The sequence below is a fragment of the Passer domesticus genome, chromosome Z, assembly GCF_036417665.1.
Source record: "Passer domesticus isolate bPasDom1 chromosome Z, bPasDom1.hap1, whole genome shotgun sequence".
NCBI classification, from domain to species: Eukaryota; Metazoa; Chordata; class Aves; order Passeriformes; family Passeridae; genus Passer; species Passer domesticus.
In genome coordinates, this window is record NC_087512.1 from 50,679,342 (window position 1) to 50,701,857 (window position 22,516).

Below are 22,516 nucleotides of genomic sequence, written 5' to 3' on the forward strand. Positions count from 1 at the left end.
AGCTTGTCATGAACACTCATGTGGCAAGGAACAACACAGAGCTCTTAAATCACATTATCACATGTCCTTTCATTCCTGCTGGGCACTGAGGAACTCTCAAAAGCACCAAAGACACAGAGAAGAGGTGAAAAAACTGGTATCATGCTACTGCTGGTATCCTCATGGAGGAAAATCTGTTGGGTTTCTTAAGGTTGTAGTTTTCCAAAAACTAGGAAAAAATCCTACTGCTCAGCACCAGTAGCTCAATTGTGAATGATTTTCTTGACTTGGCAAAGCTAGGATGTCAACAGTGGACTCCGTCCTTGGTTCAAATCACCTGCCCTCACCTGCAGACAAAAGCACCACCACCAGCAGAAGCTACATCACTCAATTTTCTCAAAAAGCTGGGTAACATTTTTGAGAAGAAAGAAAAACATGTCAGACTCTGTGGATTCATGACAGGACTCTGTGAAACAGTTGCAAAGCAAAGGGCAGCAGCTTCTCTCTGGGACACTCCTTGTGCTCCAGGGCAGCCGGGCTGTCCCAGCTGCCCAGGACCCGGCGCTGCGTGGGCTCTGCAGAGCTGCACAGCGGGGAGGCAGCTTCGGGCACCTCAGCCCCTGGCCAGGAGTGGCTTCTTGCTCTGGAGGGCTCCCTGGGGGCAAATGCAGACTGCTGGCCTTCTGCTCTTGGCCCTAGCCTGGCCTTGCAGGGCTAATCCTGTTCCCTGTGTCACAAAAGTTCCCAGACTGAAATCTGTGCTCCAACATGACAGCCCCAAAGTCTGTGGCGTGTCAGGAAGCTCAGGAATGAACCTGCAGGGCTTGGAAAAGCTGTGCGTCCCCCAGAGCACAAGCAGTTCTCCAACAAGACTTCAAGGCTGAGGGACAAAGCTTCCCCCTTCAGCTCTCCACAGCAGCTCTAGGGAGTCTCTCTCCATTGTGAAATCTCCTTTGTCAGTCTACAGTGACAAGAGCTGGCTGCAGGAGGCATTTGCATTGGAACTCTCCCCAGATGGGGGGAAGAAGAGGGGATTCCTGAGGAAAGAAAAAGGCAACACTGTTTGGGAAAACACCAGCATGAGTTCACTACAACTCCAGGCCAGAAATCCCTTGAATAAAGCAGCATCCATCCATGGGGCAGCACTTTAGCTTTGAAATCAATCTGACAAACCTGCTGCCCCTTCCTGCTGCTGTAGCTGACTCTAAAGCACGAGAAATGTGCCAACTCTGCCAAAGACAGGCAGACATGGTGAGATAAAAAGAGCCAGTCTGCTGAAAAGGAGACCAAATGAATGTTTTCTAATGCCCCCTTCTCATCCTTTCCCCAGCCAAGCCAGAGCAATGTCCTTCCTCTCTGTCACCGATGGTGACCCAGGCACGGGATGCACAGTGGGGACAGAGCCCGCAACTGCTCCCAGTGCCTTCGCCACGGGCTTCCATTGCCCTGAAATGCCGTGCCGGGCGCTGCCCTTCCGTGCCGTGCCGTGCGGAGCCCGGCCAGCGCCGGGAGCCGCCCCGCCCGCGCTGTGCCCGCGGCCCCGGCTCTGCCGCGCTCGTCCCCGCCAAGTCCGGCCCGCGCCGGGGCCGCGCTGGGCGCGAGCGCAGCGCCCCCCTCCGGCCGCGCGCCGCCGGCGCAGCCGCGGCCGTTGCGCCGCGGGCGTTGCGGCCACAGGCGGCGATCGGAGCCATGGCGGAGCTGCCGCTGCCCGCCGGGCTCAGCGCCAGCGCCTTCCCCGCCAAGCTGTGGCGCCTGGTGAACAGCCCCCGCGTCCGCTCCGTGCGCTGGGACAGCCGCGCCCAGGGGCTGCTCGTCGACCGCTCGCTCTTCGAGCGGGAGCTGCTCAGCCCGGGCGACGCCCACGGGGGCGGCCAGGGGGTGGGGCCGACGCCGGACTCCTTCCAAGCCACGCACTTCGGTAGTTTCGTGCGGCAGCTCAACCTCTACGGCTTCCACAAGGTGCCGAGCCGGGTTGGCTCATCTGAGCCCGGCGATGCCGGGGGCTGGCTCCACTTCAGGAACCCCAACTTTCGCCGCGACCGCCCCGACCTCCTGCTCCATATCAAGCGCCTGACCAGGGCCAACAGGCAGCGGCTGGCAGCGGGGCTGGAGGTGCGCAGCCGCCAGCCCAGCCGCTTCCAGCAGCTCCGCACGGAGCGGCCGCTGGCGTCCTTCCCCGCCGGGCAGCCGCCCAGAGCCGGTGAGAAAGAGTGGGAGCTGTGGGCGCGGAGGCTGGCGTGGGCTGTGGCCGTGGGCCCTGCCCGTGCTGGGGCTGCTCAGCGCAGCTGCCCCGGCTGGCACAGGGGCTGTCCTTGGGCAAGGCAGCTGTGCCGGCAGGGCCCGGGCGCTGTGCCGGCTCTGCCGGGCTGCCGGGGCTGCGGGACGGTCCCGCCGCGGCTGCGCTCACCACAGCCCGGCCCGCTCGGCTGCAGCTGGCCCAGCCGTGCGCCGTGGCTGGCGCTGCTCCTTGCCTGGCCCAGAGCCCTGTCCCGGTCAAGCGCAGCTGGAGGGAGCCTCCTGTCCCTGTAGAGCAGAGGAGAAAGCACCGGGCAGTTGGGTTTCTGGCAGTTGCCTTCTGCCAAGGAGCAGCAGTGGGACAGTTTTCCCAGACAGTTGAACGAATAGGGCAGAGCTAATTAGACAAGGAATTGTTAGTTGAATAGCCCCAGAACATGTGGGGAATTTTTTCTTTCTCACCCTGTTTGGGAGGATGGGAGCTTTTGTCTTTCCTGATAGAAGTACAGTTGCTGCCAAAGGAAACACACCCAAAGACCAATAGTGACGCGGCCTTCTCTTTGCTTCCTTTCTTCTTCCCTCACTGCTACACAGTGCTCTCATACCAGGACCTCACTGCTGCCTCACCTGAGGGTTTACAGCTGCCTCCAGGCCCTTCCAGGCTAAGCGCAGGTGCTCAGGAGTCTGACTTTTTCCTGACATCTCCCAAGAAAGTCTTTGCCTCATCTGGACTTCTTGGGGTTTCATCAGAGGAACCAGGCACCAGCAAATTTCATCTCAAGCGTGAGCTCATCATTCCGCTGGTTCCCATAGACTGCAGATGCCGCCCTGAGCTCACCGTTTCTCTGCGTCCCATAGACCATCACAGCCCTTCCATGGCCTCTCCAGAGGGAAGCAGCTGCACATCTTCAGAGCAGTATTTGCCAGCCTGCAGTTCATCAGGTAGGGAAAGAGTTTCTACCCTTGCTTTCCAAGCAGGTCCTGGTTAGTGACCCTTTAAGGAGTTTTCCTGCAGTGCTCTATCATGGGTAGATCTCAAGCGAGAATCGGGTAGAAAGTGTCAAGTCGCCTAGGAAGAGGGATCTTGAAAACAGAAGGATTTTCTGCCAGCTTTTCCTGTCCTTGCTGCAGATTTGGAGGGTGTTCTGGGCATTTTCCAGACAGCCCTTCTGTAGGGGTACAAGGGCAAGGCAAAAGATATTGCCTAACAAGTCATCAGTGTTAGGTGCACTCCCCTCTTTCTTTGAATGAAGCCAGACTAGGATGGTGAGGGGATATTGCAGAGGTTTAAGACTGTCTGCCCTGAAAATCAAGCCAAACCACCGAAATGAGCTCTGCCTGCCCCAGAAGAGTTGGAGCTGCAGAATACAGCCTCACCCACAAGGCTGGTTTTAGAAAAAACTCACAGTTTAATTTCAGCATGTGTGTCTGAAGATCTGGGCTCTTCCTGGGTGAATCCACTTTCTGTGGTCTTTTGTGATGAGAAACCAAATGTAGCCAAATCCCAAAGCTGCTGGGAAGATGCAAAAGGCTGTGATTATAAAATGTGTGTGTGTGTGTCTATATCCCTTTTACAATCCATGCTTTAATCTGTGTACATGTGAATTAGGATAAATATTTTTTAAGAGGAGAACTCACTCCCCCAATCCCCTGGCAAGTCTGAATACATTTCTGGAACTGAGGTTGCTCTGTGCTTCCTGTGATGTTTGATCCAAGGCAGCACTAGAGCTCTGTGTCCCAAAGCCACATTGTGGAGCCTGACCAATGTGTTTGGATTCTTGCAGCCACCCCAGGCACTTCAGGCCCCAGCGCTCCAGCTGGCAGTGCTGGTTTTGCACCATGGACAGCCCCCAGCTGGCTGTGGAATACTCCTGGGCAAGAGGAATTGCCACCACCAGATCTGGACATGGTGCTTGAGACGCTGGAGGAGATGTTTTCTCCCTCTGCTCAGGTAACTGCATTGGACAGGGAAGAAAAGGGCTGGGAGCTGAGAGCTTGTGAATGTTGTTGCATGGCTGAGAAGCAAAGGCTTCTTGAGTTCAGCTCAGTGAATGGACAGGAAAAGATTTGCTTGGTGAAACAAGACTTCCTAAAGAAGAGGGAATGAAAAAGTCTCCCCCTGAATAAGGATGAAGAGGTGTGAGCCTGTGTTGGTCAGGTTTGGGTGCCTGTTTTCCTGGGAAGAATCCCTCGTGCAGGGGTGTTTGTGGTGAGGAAGTGGAAGCTTTGTAGGTTCTAAGAGGCTTTGTTTGGTGGGAAAGAAGAGAAGAGTGTTTGGAGAATTGCCAAGTGTCCCGTGCAGGGAGGGACATGCCAGAGGTGCCTGTTCCAGCAGCAGATGTGGGCTGTGCCTCTTTTGGGTGGGAAGGCCAAGGCAAAGCAGGGCTGGGCTGCAGCTGCTGCTGCTGCGTGAGCCCTGCCGGGCGTGTGGGCGCTCCCAGAGCCGTGTGTGGGGCTGGGCTGGAGCTGCAGCTTTCTTGTCCTCTGGGTAACCTGGTGCCTGCAGCCCAGTCTCCATCTGGGAAATCCTCAGCTGGGCAAACTGGCCAGTCTTGCTGTCCATGTTGCAGAGCTCAGTCACCTTGCTCTTGGGCAGCTCTGTGGGAAGAGATGTGTGTTCCCATGCAGTCCCTGCCAAGCTGCAGCCTGGATGAGACTGCTTTGCTCAGGGTTGTGGAGGAGGAGCAAATCTCTGTACCAGGACTCCTTCCTTAGCAGCCATTCCATGTGTTCAGTGTCACCCCCACGTTCAACACTGTCAGCTTTGACAGCTTTTGGACTGTGTTTGAGAAGTGAAATTGTTTTGACTCTTGAAGGGCTTTGGGGCCCAGAGTTCTTGTTAGGAACAAGGGATTAAGAGTGTGAGCCATGGAGTTGTTGGACCAGGTGTTTGGTGTAACTGGTGAGAAGGGTTTCTTCCTTTCTGTTTCTCTTTCAAGGGGAATATTAATGTTGCCCCAGAGTCTTCAGGAGGGCAGCCTGTGGACAGAGCTGAAGCAGAAGGAGCTTTGCCTGGCACCAGGAGGTGCGGGAACAATTCCCAGGAGCCCGAAGAGCTTGGTAAGGACAGAGCCCCCCTTGGTTTAGAGAGGTGTGAGATGGCTGCTGCGAGCCTGCCTCTGGCAGCAAGGGAGATGAGCAGAGTTGAGCTCCTGTCTGCAGGGCTGGTGCTTCCTGGTGCCTTTAGTTCAAATCCTGCACGGGCACAATCTCCCCGAGCCCTGCCCTCCACGCTTCTCCAGAGGCTCTGACACTGAGTCCTCTGCTGTGGCAAGGGAGGAGGGAATAAAGCTGACCTTGTGGAGTTGTGTCACCAACTCGGGTGTCCCAGTTTTGTGCTGATGTCCATGGATAAATTTGCTGTAGGGTGTCAGTGCTCTGGAGGCAACACTGAGTGACTCTTGAAGGGAGAGAAAAAAACCACAAGAAAAGGTCAGTGTAGAAGTCTGAGCTGTTTGTCTCCAAGCATTAAATCAATGTTGTACCAGTCTGCTGGTAGGTGTAGTGAGATACATTAAAAATACAAGCAGCAGAAGCTCTGAGGCCAAGCAAATCATCAGTCACAAATCCAGTAGCTCAAGGAAAACCTGAAATTACCCCAAATTAGTGAGAACTAAAGGAGAGATAGAGCACTTTGGATCTGCATGCTTGAGCAAAGCTGGTGCAGCCTGCAGGCCTGCTAGGAAGTTCTTTCCCTCCCAGCTGTTCATCCCAGAGCTGGTGGTTGTTTTGGAGGAGCTGTTGCTCACTGCAGAGGGCAGGTTGCAGACGGCAGGGAACGGTGCTGATTCATAGCTCAGCTTCCAGCAGCCCTGAGCTTCAGCCATTTCAGTGGGGACTGAGGTCTCTCTGTCAGCACAGAGAAAGAACAAAGCTGGGCTTCTTTGTGGCAGCTGGGGCTGCCTGTGTTTCCAGCTCTCATGGGTGCCCTTTGCACTGCAAGGGTTTTGACTTAATTGGGATTCTTCAAAACTTCAGAAATTTTCAATGCTTGGATGGATTCTGACTCTTTAAAGAGCAGGCTTCAAATTGCCAAGTGAGACTCTGCCTTTCAGGCCATCTTTTACAGTCTTTGACACAAGGACAGTGACTTCCAAGAGGAAAGATGCACAGAGGCCAATATTGACCCAGTGTTCCCTTTGCTTCTCAGATTTCCACCTAATCTACCTTGCCAGGAGGGCTGCCCTGCGTGAGAAAAAGGATCGGAGGGAGAGCCTGTGACCATCGGGCAGGTGGAATCCCTCCATTTATACATAGATTTATAGATTTCCATAGTTCTATTTATATATCTATGTAGTTACATTTATTGATTTATACAATCCTATTTATATATCCACATAGTTATATTTGTAGGTTTATAGAGGACATATATATATATATATATATATATACATCTATACAGTTAAATCTATATATAGTTTTTGATGTGATAGAATTATATTTATGTGCATGTAGTTACATTTATAGATTTTAAAATTGACATTTATATACATAGAGAGTAATAATATATTTTTAATATTTTTATATTTATAAATCTGCATCTATATGTAGTTAGAGTTATATGGATTTTTAGATGGATAGATTGATGTTAGTGTAGGTCTAGGCAGTATTTTTACCTCTTTCCCCCTCGGCTGCCTTTTTCACCTCTGGCTTTTCCCCCTGTGCCCCCTGTGTCCCCTCTCCCTGGGCTGGGTCCGAGCTGGCGGCCGGGCCGGGCGCAGCAGCAGTTCCAGCCCCGGGTGTCCCTGGAGCGCTGGGAGCTGCCGGTGGCCCCAGGCACTGTCCCCTGAGGAGCTGCTGAAGGACGGTGAGACTGAGGGGGCTGAGGGGGCTGAGGGGGCGGTGGCGCTGAAGGGACGGTGACCCTGAGCTGCTGCTGGGGCTGAGGGCTGTGGGGCAGCCCAGGGCCATGGTGGCACTGAGGTGACAGGCAAGTGGCACAGGCTGAGGGGGTGGCAGGTCTAAGGGGACGGGATGGGTCAGAAGGGACTGAGGGAGGTGAGAGGACTGTGAGGGGCTGGAGAAGCTGAAGGGGGCTGGGGGTTTGGCGAGAGCATGGCGGGGCTGAGGGGATGGAGGGGCCAGCAGGGAGCAGAGAGGGCTCCGGGACTGCAGCTCTGCCAGGCCTTGGAACCAATTCCAGAGCCTCCACTTTTGCCACAGCTGCAATGAAGACCACGAGGACCGCCGGAGACTGCCGGGAGCCAGCAGGGAGAAGCCGAGGGCCAGCAGCAGGAGCAGGGAGCGAGGCCCTGCTGCTGCCAGCCTGGAGAGAGCCCGGGTGAGGCCCCAGGGCCGGGGAGGCAGGGTGGGGCTGAGGCTGGCGTGGGCTGTGGCCGTGGGCCCTGCCCGTGCTGGGGCTGCTCAGCGCAGCTGCCCCGGCTGGCACAGGGGCTGTCCTTGGGCAAGGCAGCTGTGCCGGCAGGGCCCGGGATCTGTGCCGGCTCTGCTGGGCTGCCGGGGCTGCGGGACGGTCCCGCCGCGGCTGCGCTCACCACAGCCCGGCCCGCTCGGCTGCTTTCTCTTTCTGACCCTCCTGGGGAGGCTCTGACATTTCCTCTTCCCTGATGGAAGTGCAGCTACTGCCAAGGGAAACGTCCGCATACTGACTCAGTGTTCCCTTTGCTTCCCAGATGTCCCATCTGCTGTCCCTGTGCAGGAGAGCTGCTCTGCCCGGGGGGAAGAGGCCGCAGGAGAGGCTTTGAAGATGGGGCAGCTGGGGTCCCTTTTCTTCCTGTTATATATCTGTTCATATATATAGTGTATATTATGTAATATTTAATTTCTGTTTACATATGTAGATTGTTATATAGGTATTTATATATATAACAATATATATTTTTTATATATATAAATATTTCTCTGTGTGTGTGTTTAGTACTATTTAAACATGTATGGAGTCATATAGTTGTACAGTTGTATCGATAAGGTTCTTGGTACAAGGTTCCTTGGGGAGGGAATGCAGCGGCGACAGCTAGCCTCTAAGACTCTGACTCCCCGGCACGCTCCGGCCGCGCCGCCGGCAGCACTGAGGGGGGAAGGGCACTCTCCCCCTGGGAGACTTCCTAGGGAGAGTGCTTAAGGCTGAATGCCTTCAGAAGGGCGAGAACCCCCAGAGCCGTTGGAAGAGGAGCTGGGCTGCGACCCACAGGAGAAAGACCGGACCGCGCCGACAGGGAAAACGGGAGGGTTTATTGAAAGTGCGTCGGGCGCGGACAAAAATGCTTGCCCGGCAGGGCCTTATAAACAGAATACAATGACCAATCTAAATTTTTGAGAGGAGGGAATAACGCGTAACAAACATCTCGGATCTCCAGTGGGAATAAACTGAGGGTTGAACCCTGACCTCTGGTCCAATCACTCAGTGTCCAAGACAGAAGGTTCTGGATGGAAGGGTATGGACACTGAATAACAGACAGGCAGCCAGGGAGGGATTAGGAGAGATAACTCGTAACTGACGGGACAGTCAAGGAGAGGGAGAGAGAGAGAGAGCCCGGGCAAAACCATAAACAGGAATGGGGGGTACAGGAATAAACCAACTTAAAACTAATGCACCCCTACAAGGGAATGCATATTTTTGTATTTCTATATGGGCTGTACACTTGTAGTAATATGTAATAAATTAGGTTGTTAAAGTCCTAATTGATCTTTGTATCTAGTGAGTTGTAGAGGCTGGCAATAAATTAGGTTTTGTTAACTGAAGTTGGTATTTTTATATTTTTACATAGACTGGTTGTAGTAATCTAATAAATTCTTGTTCTTAATCCAAATGGAGATTTGTGTAGTTCTGTATTGTCAGCACGGGTGCAGCAATTTGAAATAAATGATGTTTTTCAATGGAAATTGATCCTCGTGAGTTGTAGCCGCAGCTCTCTTCACAGAGAGCAGCAGCTACATCGTGTGTTTGTCCATCAGCAGTGTGGCAATCTGCAAGAAATGCCATTTGTCAGCTGCGATGGGGGTTTTGTGATTTGTGCTACCCCAAGCCATGAGCAGATGGAAATGCTGCAGGATTTGGGCCATGGAAATCTCCGGCCATGGCCAGCACATGCCCCACCTGCACTCAGGCTGGGCACGGGAAGGGCAGATTTGGGATGGCAGCAGAGCCACACGTTGGCTCAGCACTGGCTGCCAAGGCCTGCTGAGAAAACTCCGGGACTCCACTGGGAGCAGAGCTCCTGCTCTGTGGATATGCAGATAATTCAGTCCATGTTTGGTTCTTTACAGACAGACACACACAGAGAGCTGTAGGCAGCGCTCAGTAACCCGTGACATACTCGATTGTGGGAACTGAAATGGATATTTCTCTGTTTAGAGATAGGGGCAGCAGAGTGGTGCCATTCTGCAGCCATCTTGTATCAGGCAGTGGTCGCTCTGTCTAAGCAGTGCAGTTGCAGCAGTCTGTAATGAATTTCCCTTTTCAACTGACATTGGCTTTGGGGCACTTCTCATTTCCTTGATGAGCGACCACATCAATGTTTGTCCCTATTTCTTCACTGATCCTGAAGCTTTGACGAGTGTGTGACAGGCCGTGGCACCCAATTCCTCACAGGTGTGTCCAGCTGTGGGTAAGAGACCTGTCTTGTCTGTGAAACATCCGTCTGAGGGTATTTGTCAGAGAGATGTGGTCCATCTCCAGAACCCCCTCAGGCAGCACCCTGGCTAGGGAGGGGAAAAATGTAAGGGGATTTATGGCATTTCTTCTCTTTTAACATGTATTTGCACGAAGCTGTAGCCTAAACTTAGTAAAGCAAAGGATAGACTTTGTTTGGTCATGCCGTGTGGAGCAAATGGTGCAGGAACAGCCACAAGCCAAACTGCAGGAGCAGCTTCTTCTTGGTCCTAACAGGACATTGTGTACAAGAAAGCACCACAATCTTATTGATTCGATGTTGGGAAGGATGAAAATTTGACAAGAAAGTCTCACAGATACGTATGCTTAGCAGAAAGATTTTTTGAATGTAGAAGCTGAGGAAGGAATAGAGATGGAAGCAAGTTTTGATATAGAAGAAAAGAATTGCTGAGCCAGTCTTACTGGATAACCAAGGAGGCAAAGGATATGTTAGTTAGAAGGGGTTTTTATGACTTAGAACAAAGGATAAGCCCACCTCAAACAAGAAGATGTTTTTACTAAGCAGAAAGATAGCACAGGCAAACAAGTCAGCAAATGTTGCAAGTAGAAAAAAGGTGTCAGAATTTTCCACTGCAAGAAAACTGAAAAACAACTTCTGGCTTAAACTGTAAACACATTTAGTGATTGGAGAATACTAACATGAATATGGTAATTGTAGTAGTTATGATAGGCTATAGATAAAAGTTAAGGTATAGATTGGTTCTACTGTATTAAGATGCTCAGCAAAGAAAAGTATATAATGCATTTGTAACCTAAAGGAAGGGTCTCCAGGCCTGCCTGCAGATGCAGCTGACAGCTCTAGGCACAGGCTCTGTCGCCCACGACCCTGGACTGCTCTAACGTCTTGCATGTGATAAACTGCGTTTTGGAAGAGCGCCTGGAGTCCCGCATCTCTCATTTAGGCTCTTACAATTCACCTCTTAGGTAAAACCACAGTGATTCACCGTGTCAAACTAGCTGGGGATGGAAATAACAAACATCCCTGGGCTGGGGCAGAAGCCTGGGAGTCACACGCTTGGAAAAAGAGAGCTGGCAAAGCCAGCCCAAGGCGCAGGCACGCATTTGGCTCCAGGCAAGAGGGAGCTTGTACTGCACAGCTCGGAGGGACTCCAGGCAGAGGAGCCGTCCGGCGGCAGGGAGCAGCTCCCGCTGTCACTGCCAGGGAAGGACTCGCAGGACGCAGGAGGAGCGGGCACATCGCGGATGGACAGCGGAGCCCCTCCTGAGCCCCGAGGTGACCCCTCCTGCTGCTGCAGTCACAGCACAGCCACCTGCCCTGCAGGCTCTCTTTGCCTTCCTAAGCCTCAAGCTGTGTCGGTGTTTTTCCTTTTCATGAACGGGCCGGGGCTGCTCGGGTACAAGACTTGAGCGTTATTGGCGGGATCAGCCTCGTTACATGGTTGAGACAATAGGCAGAGGGCAAAGCTCACGTACAGCCAGCAGCAGCCAAAGATTTCTTTCTTACAGAGCATCTTAAAAACTTTTTAGCCAATAGCATGTTGCTAAAGCTTACAGACAGTTGTTTTAACCGATTACTAAAAGTACACGTACACCTGCTTCACACAGTGCTTGCGTGTCTTCTTTTTATTAACAATACACAATGTTCCATTAGTAAGCTTAAAACTTTCTACTATTTTGCTAAGCATATTTTCCTGCCATCTAAAAGTCTATCTTAGCCAAGCCTAAGACTCAAGCTCTTGTTTAATATCCTCACTTGCTCTACTATTGTAACATTTTCTACTTTCAGACTTTGCAGCTGCAGATAGCTCTAAGTGTCTTGGCTCTTTCTGTTTCTAAGGCCTGCTTTCCCAGCTTTCTAGAGATCTTCTTAGCTTTACTAATTCCTCCACAACCCACTGCAGGAAGCAAACCTGATTACAAATGAAAGCAATTATACCAGATCAAAACTTGTTGGCCCACTGCTAATACTGGATGTTTAATTTTTTAGACTGCATTAAGTACCATCTGTGTTTCCAAAGGTGGTGCTCCAAATTTAGAACCGTGCATTCTCTCCTTCAGCTGATATACACACACACACATATATATATTTATACACACATATATGTTTGTAATTTTCTATGTTTGTAACATCTGTGTGAAGAAAGGGTAAACTTAAGAAAGTGTACTTTTTTCACAGCAGCACAGTTCCATAGAAATTTATTTGAATTTTTTTTCTGAGGTACCCATATTATAAAGACACTTTGCTAAAACTAGTAAGGATGAGAGTTGCAGGGCTGGTTTAAAATCAAATCCAAATTTGATTTCATTCTGTGCAATATTTCCATTAAATCTGAATAATGCCCAAGACTAAAATACTAGAGCTCTATTTTTTTTTCCCATAGGAAACAAGGCATAGGTATACTTTTGATTTTTCATTTAAATAGAGGAATCCACTGGACTAACGGATACCTTGGAACTTCTTTATCATTTACAACTACCGACAGCTCTCAGGAACAGAAAGATTAAAGGAAGGGAGGAGAGCAAATATTTTAAAGCTATGACCTGAGAGTTATTGTACATCAATCTGGAGTTACTTTACATCACTTGGTTAAATACACCATTACCTAAAAATCATGTATATATGTATTTGGTAAGAAGTATCAACTGAATAAACGCTATACATAAACAAGTTCTCATCTAATTATTTTTTGCTAGCCTCATGTTCTCTTCTTATTTAGTAAAATCAGGAAGAGAAACACTGCTGTTCTTTGAAAAATTAATCTGTTAAAATATTGACAACCCTGATGTTTGATGTAGGAGTCTACAAGCAATAATTTTAATTGTCACCAAAGAAGAACAAAAGGGACACATCATCTGTGGTAAACACCAGACATTGTTGCCAGTAGGGTTGAACAAACTATCTGTATGATGTTGTACAGCAGTTAACGTGAAGATCTCATCAATGATGGAGATAAGAGACACTGACCCTTGAGGATTCAAAGAAGCATTTGATAACAATAAGAAGAGCTTATCTTGCCCATCTTAGTTATACTTAAAATGTATTTTATAGGAATTTGATTTATACTGATTGAAAACTCATCACTTCTTGTATGTTGCTGAATAACTAATGCTGATTATTTTAGTCTCAGCCCACAGACTTCAAAGATAAACACATTGCTCCAGCTTGCAGTATGGAACCAGTATCACTTGATTTTGTCACTGAAGTATCAGGAAGTGTTGTAAATGACACAGACTGCCATGGCGAGGTATTCCCAGGATCTGGTCAGCACTGCAAGTAAACATAGGTCTGATTTGCAGTCTGGCAGCAAATTTGCTGAGAGCAAACCAAATCTCTGAAATTGCCATGGCTATAAAGGAGAAAATGTGCCAGTAGAAAAAAGCTGGATAACAGATTCGGTAAGAAATCATAAAATGACAATTAAGCAACACTATTGCAGAATTGTAAACACAAGTGGCCAGTATCATCATATCCTGTTTACAAAGGCAGCAAAAGTCATAGTTAATCATTGCATAGTTAATTATTCTCCTCATTCATCTGGGGGTTGCTGAGGCAGCAGCAGCAATGCTGTTCCATATCAAAGATTTGTTATTGTTCAGACCACATTCTAAAATCTCTTGATTATCCACGTGCAGCATGACTTATTCTTTCAGCTAATATTTGTGCTCTTGGTAATAGGATAGTGCAGCCATGGATCGGAAGAGGCATTTTAGATCACTGATTTTATGGTTTCCATCTAGGAAAAGTAATACTGAAAAAGCTTTAACATTCTTCACATTTCATTCTTTCAAGCCATCTAAACCAAGAATCACTTTTGCCTAAGTTTTTGTCTTTGCTCTTCTGGGTAGCCCCAAGATTTGCACATGAAGGCTTGCCAAGCCTCTGATAACCAGGTATCTAGAATTTACTCTTGTGGTCTCAGCACAGCCATCTAATACTGTTTTAAATGCAACATGTCCATAAAGAGCCTACAGATACCACCCAAGACCTGCAGAGCACACATGTCCTTTTGGACAGACAAATAAAAAATGGCATCTCCCCTTAAAATTGCTCTCAAACACTCTTAGGCAGCTCCATAAAGTTTCTGTAGTGGGACTGCATGTTCTTTGCAGTCCTTATTTCCCCCACTAAAAAGGAGGTGTATTATTGTTGGTATTTAATAATTTTGGGCTGTACTTTAGTTTCCATGTGCCTGTTCCTCCATAGGAGCTGGGTGTCCAAACTGCCTGCAGAGCTGGTGGAGATCTCATCCTCGGTTCAGGTGCCTTCAAGTGGGCATCTTGTTCAATTTAATCTACCCTGTGGGATATGTTGTGCCTCATTTGCTGCTCCAGAAGGAAAAAGGTCTCCCACACACACACACACCCCCATGCACACCTCTACAGACATGGGGTTCAGGGCAGGGGTCTCACGTACAGGAGATGAGCTGCTGAGGCTGAAGGTACACTCATCTTCTTTAAACAGATAAATATTGATTAGATATAGATATATAGAAATACAGATATAGATATAGATATATAGATATAGATATAGATATAGATGATAGAGATAGAGCTAGCTAGATAGATAGACAGATGGATAGATAGATGATATAAATATATAAAGATATAGATAGATATATGAAAATCTAGCTCAGCTCGGAGGCATGAGGGGCTGCAGGAGATGTTGGCAGCTGCAGATGTGCTCAGCTGGCACTTCTGCTCTTGGCTCCCAGGATAAGCCCAAGAGGCTTTGTTGAGGAGGTCTCCATTGGTGGGAACACAGCTTCGTGAAGGGCACTGACTTTGGGAGTCTGACTTCTGAAACAAATGAATCCCTTTCCTGAATCACTGTGATATTTGGCAGGTATGAATGGTTATAGTGACACTCACTTAAGGAGAGGGTCACACATGGATGTGATGTAGCAATAAAAACAAAACAACCACACAAGTGGAATGCACTTTCTGACTCTTTCCTGTGAACTGTCAGCACTTTTGTCCCTACTCATGTGACTGCTAGAAGAATAGAAAGGAGAACAGCAAATTCAATCTGAAGAGTGGTGTGAAATACCAAAATAAGATTTCCAGAGAGCAGAGGAATGATTGTGATTTATAAGCATGTATCTCATTTTTACTGGAGGAAACAGAGACTGATTACAAAGGATATCCAGATCACTTTAATGTTCTCTCTGTCATCTTTTCACAAAGCATGCAATTTCCAACCCACTGCAGTCAGTGAGAATCCTTTCACTGACCTGAACAGGACAAATGTTTTTATCATAATAGAAGGCACTTATGCATGGATTTTTATTAAAGATGTGATAGCCAGTCTTGTCTTTCTTACATTTGTTCTGGTTTTCCTACCATTCCTTTTGGTCAGCAACTTACTAGCAGACTTCAGAGATTGCTTGACATAGTTTGACACTATTTGATTCTGCCTGTATTTAACAGCACTCTGTGGACAATATTAACTGTACTTCGTGCTTTTCCCTACTTTATTTGTACAGCCTTATTTAAAAATAAATGTGAAAAAAAATACATGAAAATTTGTACAACTTGGAATAAAAGTTACAGAGTCGTAGCCATTCAGTGTATCAAAAGGGTTAATGTTTGCAGTATGCGTTTCTGTGTTTTTATTCTCAACTTACTCTAAGTTTCCTTTTGATCCCTAGATTGCTTCCTTGTCTTCTCTGAAGTGCAACCTTCTCAGGCAGGTCTAGGGAATTCCTCAATGTAAACACTCTTTTTCTCTTTAGAAAACGGACATTTTTCCTTACCTGCAAATCACAGATCAAGTCAGGAGAGGATGTTTTTCCAGTATCCTCTAACTGCTTTATTAAACACCGCTCAGAGTATTTAAGGATTGCCATCTAACACGTGAAATGCAAGTTGGTCCGTCCAGGCTTTACTCATTATGCAGCTCTTGAGGCTTAGAGGGATTATCCACCAGTTCCTGAGGAAAGCAGCTCTTGACCACGCCAATTTCCAGACCAAACAGCACCGTGGAAAATTATGTTCTCCCATGTGTTTGGTACGTCTGCTTCCCCTGGAAGACACAAAATAAAAACGGATCTTTCAAGAGTTAAGTTTTAATAGAAGTGAAGAGCTGTTCATGTTGGTTATTGCTACTTTTGTCCATCCGTTCAGGATGGTAAGGGGAAGGATTTGGAGCTGCTGAGAGCATTCAGCTGTTTATTGCAACTTGCAGAATGAGCCGTCAGATGGGAGAGCAAATGTTTACGTACGCAGAAAGGTACAACAGGCCGTTGCTACATTTTGTAACTTCATAACTCAGCTTACAACTATTTTCTGTTATACATATTTTTAGGCTGTGTTTAGTGGAACCTGCAAAAAACCCACGGATTATTAAATGTGGTAATATTACTTGTAAAGTGTTTCCCTATAGAGAAAAGACTTTTGTACTAGATTGGGAGAGGTTTGTCTCCTCAAAAATTATAATGCAAGAATTCAATTGGGATATAGGCTGGTTGTTGTAACGCAATTGTTTTGACTTCGTACTCTAATTTCTTATTTTTGTAATCCTTGAAAAATATGGATTGATCGATCAATCTATTGACTGGTTGCAGAAACCTTTGAAACGCTTACCAGGCTGGCTTTCACAAGCACACCGCTCTGCAATGTGTGCACAACCACGGCTGCTGAGGCTGCTGTGAATGTGCAGGAGTTTTTCACAGGTGGTGGGCTCCTCCTGTCCGGCACAGCCCTGAGCACAGAGGAATTTGGGAAGGGATGTTGTGATGCCTGTTTGCAGCAGTCTCCAGCCCGGATTAACCCTGCTCTGACGGACAGGTCCCTGCAACGTGCTGGTGCCCGCAGGCGGCAGGAGAGACCCGGGCCCCTTTGGCATCGTTCCTTTTTAGGCCGCAGGACAACGGGAAGGTCGCTGTGCCCCGGGCGGCCTCTGCCGCGGGCTCTGAATTTGGGCATTGCAGGATCTCTCCAGCAGGTCCCCCGCCCTTCTCCGCAGCCCGCACGGAGCTTTGCTGAGAAGGCGGCGCTGCCCGGGGCTGAGCCGAGCCCTGCCCGGCCGCTGCCCCTGCAGCCCCGAGGCCGCCCGGCTGCCGCAGCAGGAGCCGCTCCCCGCGGGCCGGGCCTGCTCCGGCCCTGCAGCAGCTCTCAGGAGCGCCGAGCGCAGCACACGGCATCGAGCCCGAGCTGCTGAGCTTCCATCCCTGCTCCTGACGCTCCGGGGCAGGCTGGGATCCGCGCGCCGGAATGAGCGCAGCAGCTGGGACGCCGCTTTTATCCGCGCTTGGGGCAAACGGGGCCGTAGGAAAAGTGTCACTGGCAGCTGTCATTTGTTTGGCCGTTTGGACCGTGAGGAACGCATTTGTTTCTAAGCGCGACCTCATTTGGCTGCGCCATTTCTGGGAGATACAAAAAGTATTTTACATGAACCTAAGAAAATGGTTTGGGTGTTATCTGATGTGGACATGATGCTACATGTACACAGTCCTTATTTTACATACCAGGGGCCTGCCTCAAAGAACCTATGACTTTGCAGATATTGTTTCCATAATTTTGTATCTTTCAGATACAAAAGAGGAAGCAGCACAGTTCATCTAAACTAAGTCCTTTCTTACACTTAAGAGAAAAAACAGGTTGAGTGAGAGCTCTGCTAGCTGGGAATGTGTGAAGGGAAGCATTTTAGGACACTGCTATGGAAAGTGCAGGCTCTTTAAGCACACGTTAGGGAAAAGAGCTAGTATATATGCTCATTTATGAAGATAAGTACCAAAATCTGAATTTTTCCTGTATTATACTCAGCCCCCAATACGTTTTGTAATTGTACTTTTCTCTGTATCCTTTCATGCTGGCGTCACTGGCAGTGACATGTTCTGTGCTCAGTGCTGCTTTGGCTGGTTGGTTCGGGGAGATGCCTTTAGTTTTATGGCACACAGGGGTCTAAGGAGGGTGTGCGGGTGTCCCTGTGCTCTGGCACCAGCTGAGGTGCAGGAGCACTTCCAGGGCTGCCTCCAGGTGTGATGAGCTGGAGTTAAAGCTGTGCCTTCTGCTGAGCAGCTGATACGACCTCTGACCATGAACAGCTGGGCCTGATATAATAAATAGAGGTCTCTTCCTTTCTTACTAAGACCCAGAGTCTGATAAAATGGGTTCTTCATCCTTCTGAGACCAGTGAATACCAGGGTTCATTTCCACAAATTCCCTGCTTTATCTGCGTTATACCTGCCAGCTACATGAGCCGTAATATCCTGCTGCTCAGCTTCCTCCAGAGACATGGTTGCTGCTTTGTGTGAGGAGCTGCGAATCTTGACTCCATGTTTCAGAAGGTTGATTTACTATGTTATGATACATATTATATTAAAATGATATACTAAAACTATACGAAAAGAATAGAGAGAAAAGGATTCATCAGAAGGCTAGAACGGACAGCAATGGAATGAATAACAAAAGCTCACGACTCTCAGAGAGTACGAGCCAGCTGCACCTGTGACTGGCCATTAATTAGAAACAACCAACATGCACCAATCACAGATGCACCTGTTGGTAAACAATGTCCAGACCACATTCCACAGACATCAGATAGTTAATTGTTTACATTTCTTTTCTGAGGCTTCTCAGCTAGAATAGGAGAAAAATCCTAGCAAAGGGTTTTTCGTAAAATATCATGGCTACAGAGAGAAGCTCTCATTTCTTTGGAGAAGGGCTCTTCACTAACAGTTTGACTCGCAAGTGGCTCACTGATGTCTCTCTAACTCCCAAGTCGTTTCACACCTACAGTTGCCTTTCGGGGATATACCCTGATGCTCCTTTGATTTCTGTGGGATCCTCTTTGCCTACCACTTTCAGGAATGAGTTAGAAGAGGCACATAAAAGATTCAAGGTAAGGACTTCTGTTTTCTACTTCATCCTGGGTCATTTCATTTGAAAAGTTTTCGACTTGGATTTTCAACAGTGAATTGCCATTGGCCCAGGCTTCAGGATCTCTCAGCACACTCCTGTTTTCAACATGAAAGTTTTTACACTCCAAAATAGTATCTTTCACTGAATTTTAATACAATTTTAATAAATAATTTTAATAATTTTAATAAAAAATTGAATGGCCGAAGAACCCTCCACTTCATGGTTTTGCTTCATGAAAATTCCATATTGATCCAGAATAAAGTGGATTTATTTGGATACCCCTGAAAACTCCATGCCTTCCTTCTCCCCTTCCTTTGCTCAATGCAAGGAATATCACATTTCTTACGTCATGATTTTGCTGCCAAGGTGTTTGTTTGAAGATCATGCATTTAGTAATGTTATGTCAAAATCATCTGCTCTGGAATCCCTGCCCAATTTCAAAACCCACACACTCCATTTTTAACTCCAGCTGCACCAGACCTAGACAGCTCTTTCACCTGCTTTCTCGGTTCTAATTGACCAGTCCTTTCTCTCTTTGATCACCGATTTGGTCCAACAAGACTAAAATGCAATCATCCTTTGAAACATGGTGACCTAGTCGGCATATTTCATGTTTTCCCATTTATTAGGTATCAAGACTTAATTCTGACATGGAATAAATACAGACCTTCAGCTTGAAGAGGCAGAGAACATGAATTCCATTCAAATTGGCTCATTAATATTTATTTCATCTTCAGAGTGACTCATTAACTGTTTGGAGTTTGGATAAGCAATTAATGTGTCAGTGACTCTGACAGACAAGGAAGAGATGGTTGTGAGCAAGAAAATAATGGCTTGCTTAGCCATGCAGCATTCTCTGCAGTTTTAAAGAGAATTTCATTACATTTTGTGAGCTTTAAAGAAGCAAACGGAGGACAAAAGTCTTTAGATGTTTGGAAGTATCATGTAATTTTGCAAGCATTAATGTGAGAATCTACAGAGGATCCAGCTTAATGATACATGTAGTTGTGGATTTTTTTTATTTGTTCACAGGTATGTTTGTGTAAATAACCACATGTAAAGGAATGTTTTTAAGGCTTTACAGGAATATTTAAATCTGATGTATATTCATGCTCTAAGTTCTACATGCTGTGGAAAGAACACAAATGCCTATACAGCATGATTTCCTTCTACACAACTCTTTTCCCCTACTCATTTCCAACTTGTTCCCTGCTCTTCTTGGGTCAGTCATGGTCTCAATACCTGTGCATTATTTGCTGCCATTCTACAGAACCCAGTGGAGATGCGTGGGCTGCGCAACCATGGGTGGATTTCTCTATTTCCTCACGTACATATTGTCATGGATTTAATGCTGCTTCTGCTCCTGAAGTCTCTCTATGTCCATTTATCTACTGCTATTGCTCAGGGCGCAGCGTACCTGGATCTTTTCCGCTGCAACAGAATTGTCTTAGCAAACATCAGTGTGAATGCTGGTGCAGATACCCTGTAGTAGGGGTTTAAGAGAGCTGCATCATACAAAACAAGAACAGTGTGCATTTTTAGGAGAATCTGGAGAAGAGGGGATGTAGTTCTTGCACACTGGACAGCAGCTCAAAGCGCCTATTGTTACAGAGCACTCTGTAGATCGTCCTGTGCTCCTTTGTGCTCGGCCTGAGGTGCCACGTGCTGGTCTCTGGGCTTGTACGTAGCCGAGGAGATTCCCATGGAGGGCACTCTACAGCTTCATGAATGCACAAGAACTCTGGGACACAGTTCAGCCTCACACACTTGCAAAACCCCCAAACTAAAGTAAAACACCACAACAAACCAAAAAGCCCCACGCAAAACAAGAACCCATGGAAATGTGTTTACAAGTTATAATCAGTTGTCTCGTGAAACCTCCGTTCTGTAAGCTAAACCACTGCCAACGTTCAGACAGAAGGACAAAGGGAGGGTTTAGCAGGCCTGACGAAGTTTTGGTATGGATGGAGCCTACTGTCCCCCCATGAGAGCCTGCTGGCCCTGCCTTTCTGTGTGGATGGACGGCACACCCCGGCCGTGCGGAGCAGCCTCCTGTGCACCTGCAGTGGGCTCAGCAGCAGCTCAAGCCACCCTCCCCCTGCACTGCCCAAGGGCTGCTCTGGCAGCATCCTCAGCTCTCTCTCGGCCCCTTTCCCTCCGTGCTGCCCTGGCAGCTGAAAGCCCAGCTGGCCGAGGGGGTGCCTGAGCTGCCAGCCTCAGCTGGGTTCTGCTGCTTGAAGACTGGAGCTGCCACGCTGGGGAACCCACAGCTGAGAGCTTCACTGGAGTGCAACAAACAGAGGGCCTGACAGGAGGGAAGGGGCCCTGAGGTCAGGCAAGAGATGAAGGAAAAAGGGAACGGAAAAGAGAGAAGAGAAAATTCACAGGGCTTGATACTTAAATCTACCCTGCAAACTTTGCACACAAGTATTGTCCTGGATTCCCAAAAGATCAATGGTGTCTGAGTTTATTATTAAACAAAAGAGATGAAAAAGAATATTGATTAGTTGTTCATTGGCTGTTCTGGGCACTGACCATGTTGGGATCTGAAGGAAAACGGAGTCTGTGACCATGATCCTAAAAAAAGATACATATGCATATAAAAATGTGGGAATCAGAAACACCACACAAAAAAGCAAAAGATCAAAAAAATTCTGGCATTTCCTCATGTTGAAAGTAATGAATCTGTGCTACAAGTTTGCTAAAGTTCCTGTAGGTACGTGAATATGCAATGCAAGCATGAAAAACGTCAGAATGGCATTTTCAAAAACACTACACCTTCACCATGTGCTAACAGTTTTCCAAACAGTTGGAGACAACAAAAATATCAAAATATCCAAAAATTCGGGAAGCTCTCAGATCCTTTCATCTCAGTCTAATCCTGAAAGAAAATCTAAGTTATGTGTCTCCTGAAAAATAGGCATATTTACATTCTAGTAAATGAGACTTTTTTTCTTTTTTTTCTTTTTTTTTTTTTTTTTTTTTTTTGCCTAACACTGGAAAGAAAGCAAGATCTTTCTTGTGGCATAGAATGGTAGCAGAAAGAGGAGTTTAATAGACTGTATTAAGAGCTTCATTTTTCTTACTTTTTGCTGGAATTGCCTAACTCGAAACAGCCAGAATTGCTCTAATACACTGAATGTCCTCAAAGAGAGTAAGAAGGACAGGAAAGTACAGGTCAGTCAGCCTTGCCTCCATCCCCTGGAAAGGTGAAGGAGTAACTAATCCTGGAAACTGTTCCATACAAATGGAGAAGTTGATTGGGAGTAATGGTTAACCTACCTGATGCCCATGCTAGGACAGGCAGATTGATGGAAATGGGTGGAGCAATGGATGATGCCCACCGCAGCTTTACCCAAGCCTTTGAGACACTCAAAGCCTACAGCATCCTTAAACACAAACTGCCAAAATGCCCAGACAGGAAGGCTGAAAAACGGATGAGGACTGTCATCAGTGGCACAAAGCAGAGCTGGAGGCAAGTCGCGTGTGCTCTGACGCCCAGGGGCTGCTCCTGGGGCAGATACTCTTTGATGTCTTCATTCACGGCCGGCCTGGAGGAGCAGTTTACCCTCAGCAAGCCTGCAAACAAAACAGAGCCGGCAGGAGCAGGGGATAGCCCAAATGCTTGTGACATTCAGAGGGACCTCGGCAGGCTGAAGAATTGGCCTGAGGGGAATCTGATGGAGTTCATGGAAGAGAAACGAGAAGTCTTGGACCTGAGCAGGGATAACCGCAGGCATCAAGAGCTGCAGGAGGCTGACTGCCTGGGAAGCAGCTTCCTTATCTTCCTTGCCTTGCTGGTTGGGGGCGTGCTGCAAAGCAAAGGCAGGAGGACGATGGCAGCCA

At 47.8% G+C, this 22,516-nt stretch overlaps 1 protein-coding gene across 1 annotated transcript; it reads left to right on the plus strand.

Moving 5' to 3' along the window:
- Positions 1 to 1,643: 1,643 nt before the first annotated feature.
- On the plus strand, positions 1,644 to 6,949 carry LOC135290964 (uncharacterized). Its single transcript, XM_064404976.1, has 5 exons — positions 1,644 to 2,179; positions 2,809 to 3,156; positions 3,999 to 4,165; positions 5,154 to 5,274; positions 6,365 to 6,949. The coding sequence occupies exons 1-5, from the start codon at positions 1,669 to 1,671 to the stop codon at positions 6,433 to 6,435; spliced, it is 1,218 nt and encodes a 405-aa protein (XP_064261046.1). The 5' UTR covers positions 1,644 to 1,668; the 3' UTR covers positions 6,436 to 6,949.
- The last annotated feature ends 15,567 nt before the right edge of the window (positions 6,950 to 22,516 follow it).

What these genes read in the sequence shown, in the direction of transcription:
- LOC135290964 (XM_064404976.1), top strand. Translation starts at nt 1,669, where the DNA reads ATGGCGGAGCTGCCGCTGCCCGCCGGGCTCAGCGCCAGCGCCTTCCCC. An exon ending in CGGGCAGCCGCCCAGAGCCG is followed by an intron (nt 2,180 to 2,808) that starts GTGAGAAAGAGT and finishes ACTGCTACACAG; the next exon opens with TGCTCTCATACCAGGACCTC. An exon ending in GCCAGCCTGCAGTTCATCAG is followed by an intron (nt 3,157 to 3,998) that starts GTAGGGAAAGAG and finishes GGATTCTTGCAG; the next exon opens with CCACCCCAGGCACTTCAGGC.